Here is a 14500-nt window from a genome sequence, read left to right on the forward strand (position 1 = left end):
CCTAATTTGTCAATGCATTGCTCTAATCTGTATTGCTGCCCAGCTCACATTGCAAATGCTATCCCAATTTTCAGAGTTCATTCCAGGACACCCTGGAATTCCTTATGGCCAGTCGAGATTTTTGCAAGTCTTTCTGGAAGATCTGTGTGGAACATCATGCCTTTTTCAGGCTTTTTGAGGAACCTAAACCAAAGCCTAAACCTGTTCTTTTTTCTAGAGGTTCTTCATTTAGGTTCAGGTAAGACATGCATTCTTTCCACCTTTGTTGCCTCTCCATTTCAAAATCACATCCATAATGGTCTAGGATTAAATCTGTTATTTTCAGCTCACCTTTTTTACCTTGTAGTTTGCTCCTTTATATTTTCCATTGCATCTTCTCAGCCAGAATAGTGCAGAGAACACTGTAGGGGAAAACTCTGCATTAATTCTGTAGTAGCTGTTGCAAAGTAGCTTTCTGGAGGTAAGATCCAAAGTATGTAGGGTCCAGCTGGTTTTGCACAAGAAAATTCACCTGTGTCCTCAGCAACACTAGCTAGCAATTGTTGGGGGTTCTTTGAATCCTCTGCTCCTTGGATGGGGTCTTTTCTATGTATCAGAGTACAGACTGTTGCATGTCCCTGTGATAAACCCATATTTGTGTAGTTAAAAGCAATGGCTTTATGCTCACAAAGGATTTATGGGACATGACCACCTCTGCTAAGACCAGGTATACCTGTGATATTGTTAGACCTGTGGGAAAGCTTTCAATGGTTGGGTTATTGTTTTGGGGTTTTTTTTCATTACACTGGCAGAAGCATTATTGTAGATATTGCATTGTGTGTGCCAGGGGGAAATCCTTTTATTCATACAGTTTATTTTGTTTTTGAAGCTGATACAAGCTGTACAGCCAGAAATGCTCTTTGCTGAGATGAATGATGCACTCTAGATGCCTTGCATAAGAGCGCAGTGTATATATAGCCATTCTGACTCTCTTTCACTTTGTTTGCTGCCTGCAAAGTAAATTAATTAAGATGGAAGGACCTATGTTGGGTAAACAAACTATAACTTGTTAAGGTTCTGCCTGAAGTAAATAGAAAACTGTAGGTGCATTCAACGTACCTCAGGCTTTGGAAAGCAGGTTTTGGCTACATCCTCCACTCACTGTGATCTGTGTTACTACATTCAATAACCTTTTCCAGGCCCTGAAAGCCTCTAATGAATTGGAAGAATTTGGCTCTCAGTTGAGCATTCTTGAGGTGTGGGTTTCCTGTGCTGCTTTCAATTTTGGAGTTTTTCAGCTTTGGAGTTTATAGCTTTGCACAACAGACAGTGCTGGGCTTTCTCACTACTTCACACCCTGTAGCAGAAGGGTAGAAAGGGATTTCCAGCCTAAATCTCTGCAGAAAAGTTGTGTTTTATAGTAGCAACCAAGGAATGAAGTAGATGTCAGGGGTTTTATCTTGTTTCCAGGGTTTACTACTATCAGATAAGGCTGGTATTTGACTAAAAAGGATTCAAGAATATATTAATTCATTAAAGGAAAGCTTAACTCCTGCTTCATTTCCCATTGTAGTGACTTCCCAGTAATGTAGTACCCTATAGGGCCCACAGAGCTGAATTGAAGCAGTTCTGAAATGACATTAAAAAAAAAAAAAGACAAGTAACATTGCAAAATGGTAAAAATCTGTGTGTATCTGACCAGGTCCCCTCTGTATGATCTTAACATGAGTTTCTGCTGATAGTGCCAAATATTTTCCTGGTTGCTGTGATTTAATATGCAAGCCAAATACAAGGTTATGATGACCAGGTGCTATATTGTATTGAATGCTTTAACTCTGGTTTTCTTCCAGTGGTCGGACTCAGAAGCAAGTTCTTGACTATGTTAAGGAAGGAGGGCACAAAAAAGTGCAGTTTGAAAGGTGAGAGAAAATAAATTTATTATCCAAATATGTTATAATCCAAGAAAAGTCATGATTTTCTGTTAGTTATAGTCTGAGATCTTGGCACCAGTCCAAGGAAAAAAAATTCCTTCTCTGCTGGTTTGACTGTTTATCACATGTGCAATTTCCCGTGGTCCTGCATGTTTTGGCAAAAGTTTCATAACTTATAGTTCACTTAAAATCAGTAGTCTTCAATCTGTTTTTCAGCAATGAACGTCCTGCTAGCACAGGTAACTTTCTCCCAATTTGATTTGCACCCTCTTTGTTGGGATGTGGTTAATGTGTGTGAACTGACGTACTCAGCTCAGACTAAAACTGAACGTTAGAAAAAGTACAGGCAAGCTCAAGGGAGAGGTCTCCAGGGAAACTGAAAGTCTTCTAGCTTGCTAGAGCAGCTCTGTCTGAACTCATCATGCTCATGGTGAGCTGAAAATAATGGCCAAAATGCCACCAAGACCATGACAATAGGTCATTTCTTATGATTCATGCTTACCTGGTAGACTATTTTTGCTTCAGTGCTTCTCCCTTTTCTTACAGTGGTATGTTTGCAACACATAGCAGGTTATCATTTTACAGAAAGGAGGAATGTAAATCTGTTTTGGAGCAAAATTTTATGAAAGCTGTTATTCAAAGGATTTGTTTTAAAAGCATGTCTCTTGATTCCTGTTTGTAGAAAAAAAAACCCTGAAATAGCTCTTTATGTGATTTTCCTTTTATCTCCAGGAAACACAGCAAGATTCATTCCATCAGAAGTCTGACTGCACAGCCTTCAGAACAGCATACAGAGGTGCCAAAACAAGTCAGTGATGTTGATGAAACCCTGGAAATGAAATCCTTTTAAACATTTCTTGTTAGATTACCCTCCATTGATTGCTGTTTTAAAACCCTAGGAGCATGGTTTTCTGCTTGCTTACCATTTAGCTGGGAGCTAAGGAGCCCTGGGTGTCATAAGCTTTAGGTTCTGCTGAGTGAAACAGCATTGCTTTCAGACAACCAGACAAATATAAATAGTGAGCTTGTCTGAGCTGTACTAATGACCATCTGAAAAATTGCAGCCCTCAGTGTTGCTGCCAGGGTCCTTGGTTGTAGCTGGCTATTGCATCTGGGGAAAGTGTAATCACTTTTCTTTGCTGAGAGGTCTTGGTTGCCCATTTCAAGGTGTAAGGTTAGTGTTAACCAGGTATTAACCAGGGAAGAGAACAATTATTTCCTCACAATAATTGCACCTCTGGCCTTCTAAGCCATTAGCTCTGGTAGATACCATATGTATTTATCTCATGCTGACAGCTGCTATGTGCTGGGAGTTCACAAGTCCAAAAGCCCAGTAGTGGTGAGGCTGCAGCAGCTGCAAGTTCCCAGGTCCCAGTAAGGCTGAGCATGTATTCACTGCAGGCACCCACATGAAAGCACACATACAGTGCATGAACACATAGCCACATGTAAACACAGAAAACAGCACTCCCACAAGCACAGACAGGGCCAGTGGCCTCACCCTCTTCCGCTCTTTGGCTCTGGTTTCTCCAGTTGCTGGTATCCCAAACACACCAAACATGTGGGCTGATGGCTTTCCTGGGACAGCCTCCAGAGGAGACAGGTCAGGAAGCTTCATTTTCCTGACTTGTTTGTTGGTTGTTGTGGTTTCTCCACTTGCCAGTGTCTTCTGTGTCTGTGGAGGTGAACCTTTGATCACATAACCTTATGTTAGGTAGAGCTTAAAATGTCAGGAGCAAGCTACTAGGCTAATGCATTTAAGAATGCTACCTGAACCTTCACCTTGTGTGCATCACTTCCTTTTGATATTCACAGGCTCTCCCTTTTCTGCAAGTTTAGGAACTTCAGAGAATTTTGTAATAGATGGAGCCCATTTCAAATAGCTTGTAGCATTTTAATGTTACTGAGACAAGCTCAGGTAGATGGAGCATGGCTGCTGAGCAGATGTCTGCAGAAAAGCCAGCCTATGATCCAGTGGCAGGTATGCTCCAGGGAGTGAATGTAGGGTGCTCAAAAGCCCACACGTAACTTTTTTAGTGTATCTAAGTAGGCTATGCAGAATTTGTCTTATGTTTTTATCTTTTCCTCCAACTTCTCAGAGTAGTGTGCGCAGGTTGGTGTCTTTAGGGTGTTAGTGGCTGCCTTAGAGCATGGAAACACCTCAAATACCCCTTCTTACATTATCACTGTAAATTCTGCCTTCTCTTCCCTTGTTTAGCCTATGGTGTTTTTTTTTTTTGTTCTTCAAGATCAGAAACCTCTTTTTTTTTTAAATTCTAATTAGTTTTAAGGCTTGGGTCACCTCTTTTCTTTCCAAGAGGCTCCTATGTTGCTGCAGGTGTGAAATTCTGCTACGTAATTACATGCAGCCTTTTCCCTCTGGCTCCCATCCCTCCCAATCCTCTCCCCTCCCACCCTCCCTCCCCTTTTGTCCTTCCCTTTGTCTTCCCCTTGCCTTCCCTCTATTATCTTTCCAGACTGCTAGAGCCTATGGAGACAACAATGACACTGCAGCAGTGCAGAGCTGCCGGCAAGGGAAGGAGTTGAAATCTTCAACAGAAGACACTGGACAGCACAAGAGCCCTTCCTTGAAGAAGAGTCCAAAGGAAGGCAGAAAGGTGGATGGAGCAGTGGTCTCAGCAGTGGAGGAAGAAGAGGAGCCTGCTAAGGATAGGATGCAGCAGAACAGACCTCAATCACAGCAGCCAAGCACAGGTCCAGCTTCCAGGGCTGCTCATGGCAGCAGCACCTCCATTCCTTTCATTGACTGCAGTGATGTAGATAGCGAGTATGATCTCCTCAGAGGACAAATAACCCGGTCATATTCCCAAACAAATGACAATTATGAGGGTGATTTGACCAGTGGTGCCTATATTCACTACAGAGATGAAAATCGCAATAGAGCTAGATATAGGGACTCCTCAGCTTCTCTAAAGTCTTCCCAGTATGTCTCTGAAGAGTACCTTGATGATAACACAGCTAATCTCTCCTTCTACACTGGGGGAAGCCCCCGGATGCCAAGGCATAGCTCTCTGGTTGACGAAATGTTTCGAGGGCCGGGAAGCCGTAGTCCGCTGGCCACTCCATTGCCTCCCAGTAGCAAAGAGTCGAGCCCTAACATGAGCCTGAGTAGAACTGGCTCTCAGGGCTATGTCTCAGAAAACGGGCACGACTGCAGGGCGAGGACTGGGGAGGAGGACAGCCACGCCACTAACTGCCATGGCTATTGCAGATATTCTCCAGGTTCTCAACGGCCTCGTGCACAGAAAACCCATAATCTCTGCAATAAGTCAGTTACAGATCCATTTATCCTAAGTCAGATATCCTCAACCCCTGGGCAGGAGTATAGATCAGAGAGATACTGCAAAGGAGGTGGGGTGGCTAAGATGTCTTCTCCAGAAGGCAAAATGATGGCCAATGGTATGCCAGCTGGGGCACAGTCAAAGCAGAGCCCTGTGATGCAGTCACTGCGTGCCAGTGGCATGATCGATCACATGGCTGCGATCCAGATGATGGAGGGCTCCACCAGCAGTGGGACAGAATCTAGTGATTCTGACTCAGAAGTCATTAATCCCTTCACTCACCCCCTGGTGTTTGGAAACCCCGTCGTGCTGAGCTCCTCTCCCATGCCTAGAAATAAGTACTCCTTTGGAAGCCTTCAGCTTGATGAGGAGGTAGAGGAGGATGTGTCTGTTGGCCTCAGTGATGAAGATGGTGTGCAGGTCTTCAGCTGCTAGGCACCAGTGTGTATGAGACCAGGGGATACTGTGGTTGCTCAGTGGTGTGGTTGCATCTCCTGGGGCTCTTGATGAGTGACTGGTGATAATTTCAAGTGCATGAGCTATTTCAGACATTACTGTTGTACAGGCCAGCCAGAGGGAAAGGATGCTAGAACACAGTAATAAGTTCTGAGTGATGCTTAACACTTTGCATCTCCTCTGAAAGGCAGGAGAGGAAAATTATTACTGATTTAGGTACCTCTGTAAGACTTAATACACTCTCCTCTTCTTTGTGTGAAGTCTTGTTTTAGATATATGTTGTAGCTGCTTTGATATTTGACTAGTTATTTTGACAAAGCAAACAATCAAATCAAGTAGGTACATTGTGCTCTTTTATATGTCTGTTACAATCTTTTTCTCTCCATATAAGGAGAGCAACTTCAGAGTGCCTCAACAGAGTTAGGAGAAAAAAAAAATTAACTTGCAGCCAAATGCAGACAGCTTGATATTCAAGACCAGGACTTGTTGAAATCTTGAAATATGCTGGAAATTTTTTTCATAGCAAGAATGTGTCTGGTCTACTCTTCTTCATAGCTCATTTTATAATCTGATGAACTGAGGGTACAAATCAGGCATGTATAAAATTAGAGTATTGTCTTTTTCTTCAGTGGGTTAAACAGGGTGATTTGGTGATGGAGATTTGGAAACGCCAAACTCTTCCTTGGGCAAGAAAAAGAACAGGATGAAAGAAAAGAACAGGATGAAAGATACAATTCAAGTGAAAAAACCTTTGATCAAATCAGCTCTAATAAAGAGTGATATGAGTATTAAAAGCAAGGCAATCCTTTCTATACTTTATCAGTTAAATATAGACATATATTGCAAGAAATTTTTTAATTGCTTATACTTTCAGTGAAATTATTATAGAGACATCTAAGTTCTGTGGTGGGTGGTTTGGAGATGGTGGCTTTTTTATTTTTTGCTTTGATCACAAAAAAAAATCTTTATCTGTGCAGGATCAAATTACTGTCATAGGCTACTTTTTTAGTAGTGCCACCTCAGAAATTTTTCATCCCCTGACAAGAGAATGATAGGAGTAACTGTGCTCCAAGGTGATTGTCTTCTGTTCTATCCATAGAGTGGATATGGGCAGAAGGACAAAGAGACTAATTCTGTGTATACTTCCATTTCACAGGCTAAAAGTATTGAGAATTAAGGGATCCTAATAAAATCTGATGTTAGTTTCTCCAGGTTAAGTAAGAAAAGCCAGATGAAAGGTCCTCTGTATGGAAACTGTTCTACAGTTACTAGAGCTGGGAGACAAGATGTGCTCCTTATAATTGGCCTTATTTTTAACTTTTATATATTTTTCTTGTGGAAGAATGAAAATAAATCCCAGAATTTTAACTGATGAACAACAGCATCGACTGAACTGCAGGTCACTCCCAGTGATCTGCATCATGCAGTTCGTGCATGCAGCAATGATTAATCCATTCACATAAGTACTGATGAAAAAGTTACAGGACTTTGTAAATTTAGACAATATAAAAATTTTCAAGATTGTTTTTACAGAAACTATAAAATAAGAAGTCTTTTTAATTTTTCTAATGCCTTGGTCTATGCACACTTTAACAGAATTTAATCTGAGTGAAGGATATTTAAAAATATACCTAGTATATACCTAGTAGTTAGACATGTGTTGTTATATACTGTTTTGAAAGTAAAATGTTTCTTTGTGTAAATATAAGTATTAACTCTCTCATCTCCTTTAGAGTGTTGGTTTTCTTAGAGATTAGATACCTCATTCTTGAACAGGAATAATTTAAAGCATCTTTTTAGATTCTGATATTTTGGGGTCAGGGAATACTCTCATTTATTCCTGTAGTTAAAAGCATGAGTCTGCAAACAGTGAGATTGATAATTAGGGAAAAGCTTGCTTGTATATGATTCTAAAAGAGGATGGTTTGTGTTTTGGATTTAGAATAGCTGTAAAATAATTGCCTTGAAGTTCACAATATATAAGATGAAATACAAGTAGTTGAAGCTCACATCAGCAAATAGTGTGAGCATGGAAAAGTGGGTGCATGACTCTCCTTTTGATTTATTTTTTATTGCCTCTGCAGCAAAAGTATCAGTAGGTATAAAGTAATAGCAGTTTGGACAGATGAATTAATTGCTTCATTAGCCAGTAAAATTAGAGTTCAAGTAATGGATTTTCAACAAAAGGATTTGCAGTCATTTCTGCTACTTAAAAAAGTGAACAGATTTCACATTCGCTTTGGATTTAAGTAAATATAAAATTTTATAAGTAGTGTTTGCTATTTTGCATCCTTTCAGATACTGTTTCCAGGCCTGATTCTTCTCTCATATGCCTACAAAGACATTAAATTCTAAACTTTTTAAGAACAGACCCACTGGGTAGCTGGAGTTAGCCTAGTTGCTAATAAAGTATCTCAACAGCTTTTCTTTTCCCTCTTCAATATTATCCTCGGAAATGCAATATATTTGGAGTTTTCTGTCTTCTGGCATTTTTTCAGCTTTGAATGGTGAAATAGTTGTTATTTTAACACATGGAATTCTTCCAGTTAAAAGAAGTAAAGTTTATAAATTACATAGGAAATAATTTCATTTAGGGTTATTACTTCTGCAGCATTCTAATGCTAGTGAAGCTCCATTTTATATCGGCAGACAAGGTTGTAATTAAAGCAGTCTGTAGGCCAAATTCCTCCACCAGACATGTGGTTCATGTCTGAGCCCTTGCCAAGAATGGTGAAGTGAGAAATGAGTTTAAAACTTACATTTTTAAATAGGATCAGGCCCCTTAGAGTTCATCTGGGAATTTGTTTCTGTGGGACAATCAAAAGGACCTTGCAGAAAAAGAGCAGAAACCTTTAGGGCAAGACTGCAAATGAGAAGAGATGGAGAAATTCTTGTCCTGGCTCACAAAGTGCTCGTGGCAAGAGGAGCTTGTCAGTTCTAGTTCATTGTTGCAAACATTTATTAATCTGAATACACTGGACAACCGCAGTGATCTAAGCATACCTTTGTCTCAAGTATAGCAGGTAGTTACAGACAGAGTAACTAACAGATTCTCCCACCAATTCCAGTAGATTTTGGAATGTGGCTGATGGTACTTTTGATTCACCGGTCTAACATTTTTATTGTCAAGAATGAACTTTTCAGTCCCAAACTCACCAAGTGCCCAGATATCCTTAGGCAGTTGGTACAAATGAGGCAGCTGAGTCCCAGTGAGACTGAGCAGCTATGTCCAGTCTGAACTGTGTAGTCCTGAACCCCCGTCTCCTGTCTTTCCCGAGGATGTGGAAGAAGCCTCTTGTTGGGTTGATGAGTTGAACTCTGTCCATGTAGTTGGGTAAATATGGAGGCAAGTTGCAAAAGCAGTTAAGGGTTTGTCCATAATAAGTGCAGCTCTAGGTAATCTCTGGATGAAAGACCCTCTGATTCATTCTTTGCTATTCCAACTACTTGACCACATTCAGCCATCCTCTATAATGGCAGTAAAAAGGTCACGTCAGACAATTTTAAGGTTTCCTTCTACTCAGCAGCCGCTCAAACTTGTGATGTCCTCTTGGGGTCTTCTGGAATTTTTTTTTCATGGCAGCCTTTCCTAGAATCTAGTTTTCCTCAGTGACCCAGGATATTAAATCTGTCAATAAATAGATGAAGTAAAGATGGAGAGTGGCAAGTTGTAGGAGCCAAGAGCTACATAGGATATTCCAGGTATGGAGCTTTGAATAATTGATATCTGAGTGGCCTAGACTGCACTGTTTTCAGTTTGAGTCCATATCCCCTAGCAAACATACTCCTTGTGAATGGCAGAGAGGAGTGTTCTCTGAAGATGATTTATACCAAATGCTGCCATTTCACCCATGGCTCATAGCCTGCCTAACAGGCACCACCCCACTAACCATTGCAGTGCACACTGAATACAAATTATATCAAGAAAAGCTGAAGAGAAATTCCCATAGGTAAAAAATGTCAACAGGTGACTGCAAGTTTTTAGGTTTGCTGTATTCTCATTTATCTTATGTGAGCTATACAGAGCTTAGTTATAGGCAGATGAGCATAATGAAAGAATTGCATGTCAATAGTTTGAAAAAACTTATCAGTCTATTAGTTTTCTTCAAGATTAAAGGGCATGCAAAACTAGAAAGAATTTTGTCCACAGAGCAGCATTGGTAATGTTGAATGTAATAAGTAGAACCCAGTAAAGAGTGAAAAAACAATGGTTTTGAATTGGTTCACTAATGGGGCTAGTATTACTTGACCAGACTGCTTCAGGACCTGTATTTTCTCCCCTTAATATTTGTAGGACATGGTTTTTTTGCAGTGAGGCTTTTATTAGTTGAAGCAGCTCTGTTCATTCTGAAGCAAGGGCATTCATGGCAGAAGATCCTGTTCTGACCTCTCTATCTGTACATGCAAGTACTTGGTGGTGACCAGAGAAAGTCAAATGGAAGAAGGGTGAGACAGATCTAAAAGCTGTTTATAAGCCGCCTTTTTTTTTTTTACTAAGAAGCAGAGATGTTTTAAATTTTGTCCTCTTCGGACCCACAATAAGCACACAAACATGAAGTCTCTGTAATCACTAGAAGTTTCTTCTGGGGAGCTCCAGGAAGACAAGGAAAAGAGAAGAATAAAAACCATCTTAAGCACACAAAAAATTTCTAGCCCTATTTATTTTCAGTTCCCTTTGGCATAATGTGCTTTCCACTCTTTTTCTGAGAGTTTCAAGTCCCAGTAGTTTTATAGGGTACTCAGAGAGCAAGAATTATGTTGATCAGTTGAACTGATGAAGCAGACCCAGTTTTGAATTTTGGTAAAACCAGTGATTCAGATCTCATTGGTATGGTCTACATGCAATTCGCATGAACTGTGGTTATTTCTGGAACAGTTCTTTAACAGAAGAAAGGATGCCTGACCTATAAATTCTGTCAAATTCTGTGTTTGTTTAACTAATCTCATTTGTCTTAATGAGCTGTTAGACTGCTGTCAGAGGTGACTTTAGAATGAAATTTTAATTGCTGCAATTTAACTTCTAATGACGAAAAACTACCCATCTTAATTTTTCCTGACTTCCACACATGTTTGAGGAAGTTGGGTGTCACAGCCTTGTGCACAGAAACGTGGATCACTGGAGAATCCCTGTCATTCAGCAGCATGGTTCTCACCAGCTGGAAAGAGCAGTGAATGTGAAGGAAAGAGGTTCTCTGTTCAAGCATGTAATAAAGTGAAGCCAAAATCCCTTTTAGTCTTCCAATAATGCTTTTCTCTCTCTCTCTCTCTCTCTGAATAGTGTAGTTTCTTAAGGCAGCTTCTGTATATACTTTAGCTCATCTCTTTCCTCTTCATTTAGGGGATCAGTCCTCTTCTCCATAAAAAAATAAGAGGAACCCTAAATATATGAGGGAAATTGAATCTTCTGGAACAATTTTTAATATGTAGGCCTTTCTTTTGTTAGCTGCTGTCAGACGCAAGTGGTAGGAGAAGAGTCCTTTTCTCTGAAATCCAGCTGCTTGTTGGTATCCCCTACTTGGTGGTGATGGTTGTGGGTCTTCAGATGCTGAGTGGCAGATGCACAGCGTTAACATCATGGGGACCCAAGGCTCAGACTGGTGTGTAACCTTTCTCAAATGTGAGTAGCAGAGGACTCTGGTTTCAGTCAAGCTACTGAAAATCTAGGAAAAATTTTTGCCCATACTGTCAGGTTCTAGAAAGGAAGGAAATTTAAATCCTAGGAAACTGACATCAGCAAAATCTTTCCTCTTCTGTTTCTGTAGTTTCCATAGTTACTGAAGCATGCCTAGACAAAGGCACATATCTTAGTTACTTATTTGTAAGAGAAATAATTGTTGTGCAACATGTGCATCCTGAGCAAAGGTATCTTCTGTGTTCCTCCCTATGGTTAGGCTGTGTGGTGCCATTGATATTTTTAAATACAGAATTTCTGCTTAAAAATCAAAGGCATCATATGAGCGAAAATCCTAGTTTGGGTGACATGTAGCAGTTTTACGGAGTGTTTTGTCTTTTGTTCTAATTCTGTGTTCTATAAAGAGCATGTAGAATAAGCTTGGTTTATGTTGTTTGTTATTAAAAGCAGTGAGCACTTTCTTTTAAATGTTACGAGTTCTGGAAATCCTTTGTGCCTGGCTGAGCAATGTATTGACAGGCACGTTTTTCACAAGTACGTGTGTAAATAATGGTGGTGTTATTACAGTAAAGGGAGTAAAGACCTTAGGATCATAAATTCGCATGTCATAATGGTAAATAGTTTGCTCAAGAATGGTTGGAATTTTAAGATGTAATTTTTGTTGATGATTTTTTTTGGTAAAATTTTGGCCCCTAAGAAACATAAAAATCCACAGTTCACACTGATAAAAATCGAGTCTAAAGGCAGTAATGATACAGCTGTCACTGGCTGAGCATGGAAGGTTGAAGGAAAATGAATGCTTTCTGATTCGAGAGCTTTCAAGCTTGTTAAAATTAGATTAGATGCTTTCTTTAAAATGCTGCAAATCTGGTTTTGAGAAGAGAACAGGCTTTTGCCTTTGATGGTTTTCAGCAAGATCAGACATAGTTCTTTCTGTTTAGTTCAGAGAATGTTGGAGCTCATGCCTGTTGCTTTTCCACGAGGCACTTAAAAATATTTGATTAGCTGAATCCTTGTATTTCCCTTTTCCTGCTAAAAAAATCACCTGGGCCCACTAACAAAAGTACGTAAGCTTGGCAGTGTTCACTTACCCAGCCCTTTCCTGATTTCTGTGTGTGCACATGCATAGATTTTTTAAAAAATAAATCTCAATAGTAAAAGTTAATTTTTAAGATTGGCAATGCTGGGGACTTCATTCTCATTTTTGTCATTTGTTTAATACCTTCTAAAGAGAAACATTTTTTGTTTCATTGTATGCACTGTTTTGTCAGCATGTACCTCTCTGGGAGAAAAAGCCTTTTCAATGTTCTGTCTATCCTCAAAGCATGGTATATCTTCTGTTCCTTGCATTGTTTGGAGCACTGTCTCAATGTCCTTTTACTGCAGAAATGCCTATTTTGTATTTGGAGTACCTAATCCCTCCTGTTGCAGTGATCCTGCCTCACAGAGCACTCCTCGCCTCAGAATTAATGAAAACCCTCGCCGGGTTGTGACTCTCAGCTTTGCTGAGGAGCAAAAGAGAAGAGGGAAGCGAGGGGAGAAGGTCTCTATTCCAGGGCATTTGCGCTTCCCTGAGCACAATCAGATTGCCCTTCATTTCCTAATGAAGGCTGCTCCCAGCAATCCGGGCCGTGGGCCGTGGCTCGTAAGCAGGATCACTGCACTCCTGGGAGGTGTCTGCGTGGAATGGACAGTATCTGTGGCATTAGCTTACATGGGGGCTGAAGGTTTCCAATGCTATTGGAGCACTGTGTCATGTTGGTTTAAGGGCAAACAAAGGCAAACTAACCCTGACCCCGGGTACAACAGGAAAACCTTCTGTAGGTCGTTCTATTTCTGTCTGGAGAGATCAGGGCTAGACAAAGGACTGCTGCCCAGTGACCTTGCATTCTCCCCAGACTGTAATGCTCACTCTTTGTTCTTAAGATGTGAGTAGACCCTGATGTAGGCCAACAGCAGTTACTGTCTGATTTCACACTCACCGCTGTCTAATGCTGCAGTACACCAATAAAGCATGGACCTTTACCAGCTGGAGAGGTTGCTGGCTACTAAACCAACACCAAGCTTGATGAGACTATAAGCATGTCAAGCCATTTAACTGTGTATGCATGGGATTAATTTTTTTATTATTATTTTTAGTTTCACCTGTACCTGAAGGCTTTTACTCATTCTAACTGGTATTTTGCTGTAAAACTGTCACTGGTTTAATTGTTCTGTCCAATTGCTGGCTGATGCTTTGTCCTAAATATGAGGAAATTGGTTCATTGAGAAGGTGCACCATTCTCCCAAATTCTGCTCACAGCCATGGGTGTGCATTTTGCAGCTGTGAAGTCAAAATGAACCTTTCTTCCTCTCAAGCTCCTTCAAGCTAGGCAGAGTTAGTGGTTATGTGTGACGTTGGATTTCTTCACATTTGTTTTTAATTCCTGTTCCTCCTCAAAATCTTTGGTACTGCATTCAGGGATCTTTGTACATTGATTTACAGCTGTTGTGTAACTACTTTTCAAACTAACAAACTGTATCCACTGCTCCAGCTTGATTCATGTAATGGGGAAGAGAAGGGTAGCTTGATGAACTGGTTCCCCTCAAGCTTTTGTGGAAGTCAGTGGGATTTTTTTTTCTTACATTGAGGGAGAACAGAGCAGAATCTCTATCCCATAACTCTTCAGCAGCATGACTGTGCCTGGTTCACAGCTGGGGAGAGAAGGGATGGACACCATTATTGAACTGTTCTTCAATCTGAGGTACTTTAGTGATTGGTGAAGTGCATACGAAAACTTCTGCTGCTTCATCTGGTGCTATCTCTTCCCCCATGCCACATATCTTCCCTGACCAAAACATTTAGATGCACATTAGAGCTATGCAACCAGTATGAAAAAGGAAAATTAAGCTATACTGTATGGCCACAGCAGTGGCAGCTCTGTCAGATACTTTCTTATTAAAGAGCCTTCATAAATGATATGCTCAGTAATGACAAGGAGGAAGGGGAAACGACTTGGGTTTCATCTGCCAGACTGGAGTTTAGAAAACACTGATCTGACATTAAAGTTGAGTAAGTGGGATATGGATGTCACAAACCTCCCCTGACTGCAGAACAGGCCATGGAGCAGGAGTAACAGAGAATAAGCCCTGCAACATTCCAGGTACTGAGAAAGGTGCTTTTCTGGCTCTTAATATGTTTTTAATTTCTAATAATAATA

The 14500-nt window shown here is 40.5% G+C and overlaps 1 protein-coding gene across 6 annotated transcripts in view; it reads left to right on the top strand.

Annotated features, from left to right (window-relative positions):
- FARP1 (FERM, ARH/RhoGEF and pleckstrin domain protein 1) overlaps positions 1–14500 on the top strand; it is a 207128-nt gene that overhangs the window by 150854 nt on the left and 41774 nt on the right. For 5 of the 6 annotated variants that reach the window (XM_038137943.1, XM_038137980.1, XM_038137951.1 and 2 more), the window contains 4 exons: positions 75–238; positions 1830–1898; positions 2643–2718; positions 4388–4625. In XM_038137943.1, the coding sequence (XP_037993871.1) occupies positions 75–238; positions 1830–1898; positions 2643–2718; positions 4388–4625 (547 nt within the window). The remainder of the gene's footprint in view (positions 1–74; positions 239–1829; positions 1899–2642; positions 2719–4387; positions 4626–14500) is intronic. The other variant, XM_038137960.1, reaches the window with a different exon arrangement.

Source organism: Motacilla alba, chromosome 1, assembly GCF_015832195.1.
Source record: "Motacilla alba alba isolate MOTALB_02 chromosome 1, Motacilla_alba_V1.0_pri, whole genome shotgun sequence".
Classification (NCBI taxonomy): domain Eukaryota; kingdom Metazoa; phylum Chordata; class Aves; order Passeriformes; family Motacillidae; genus Motacilla; species Motacilla alba.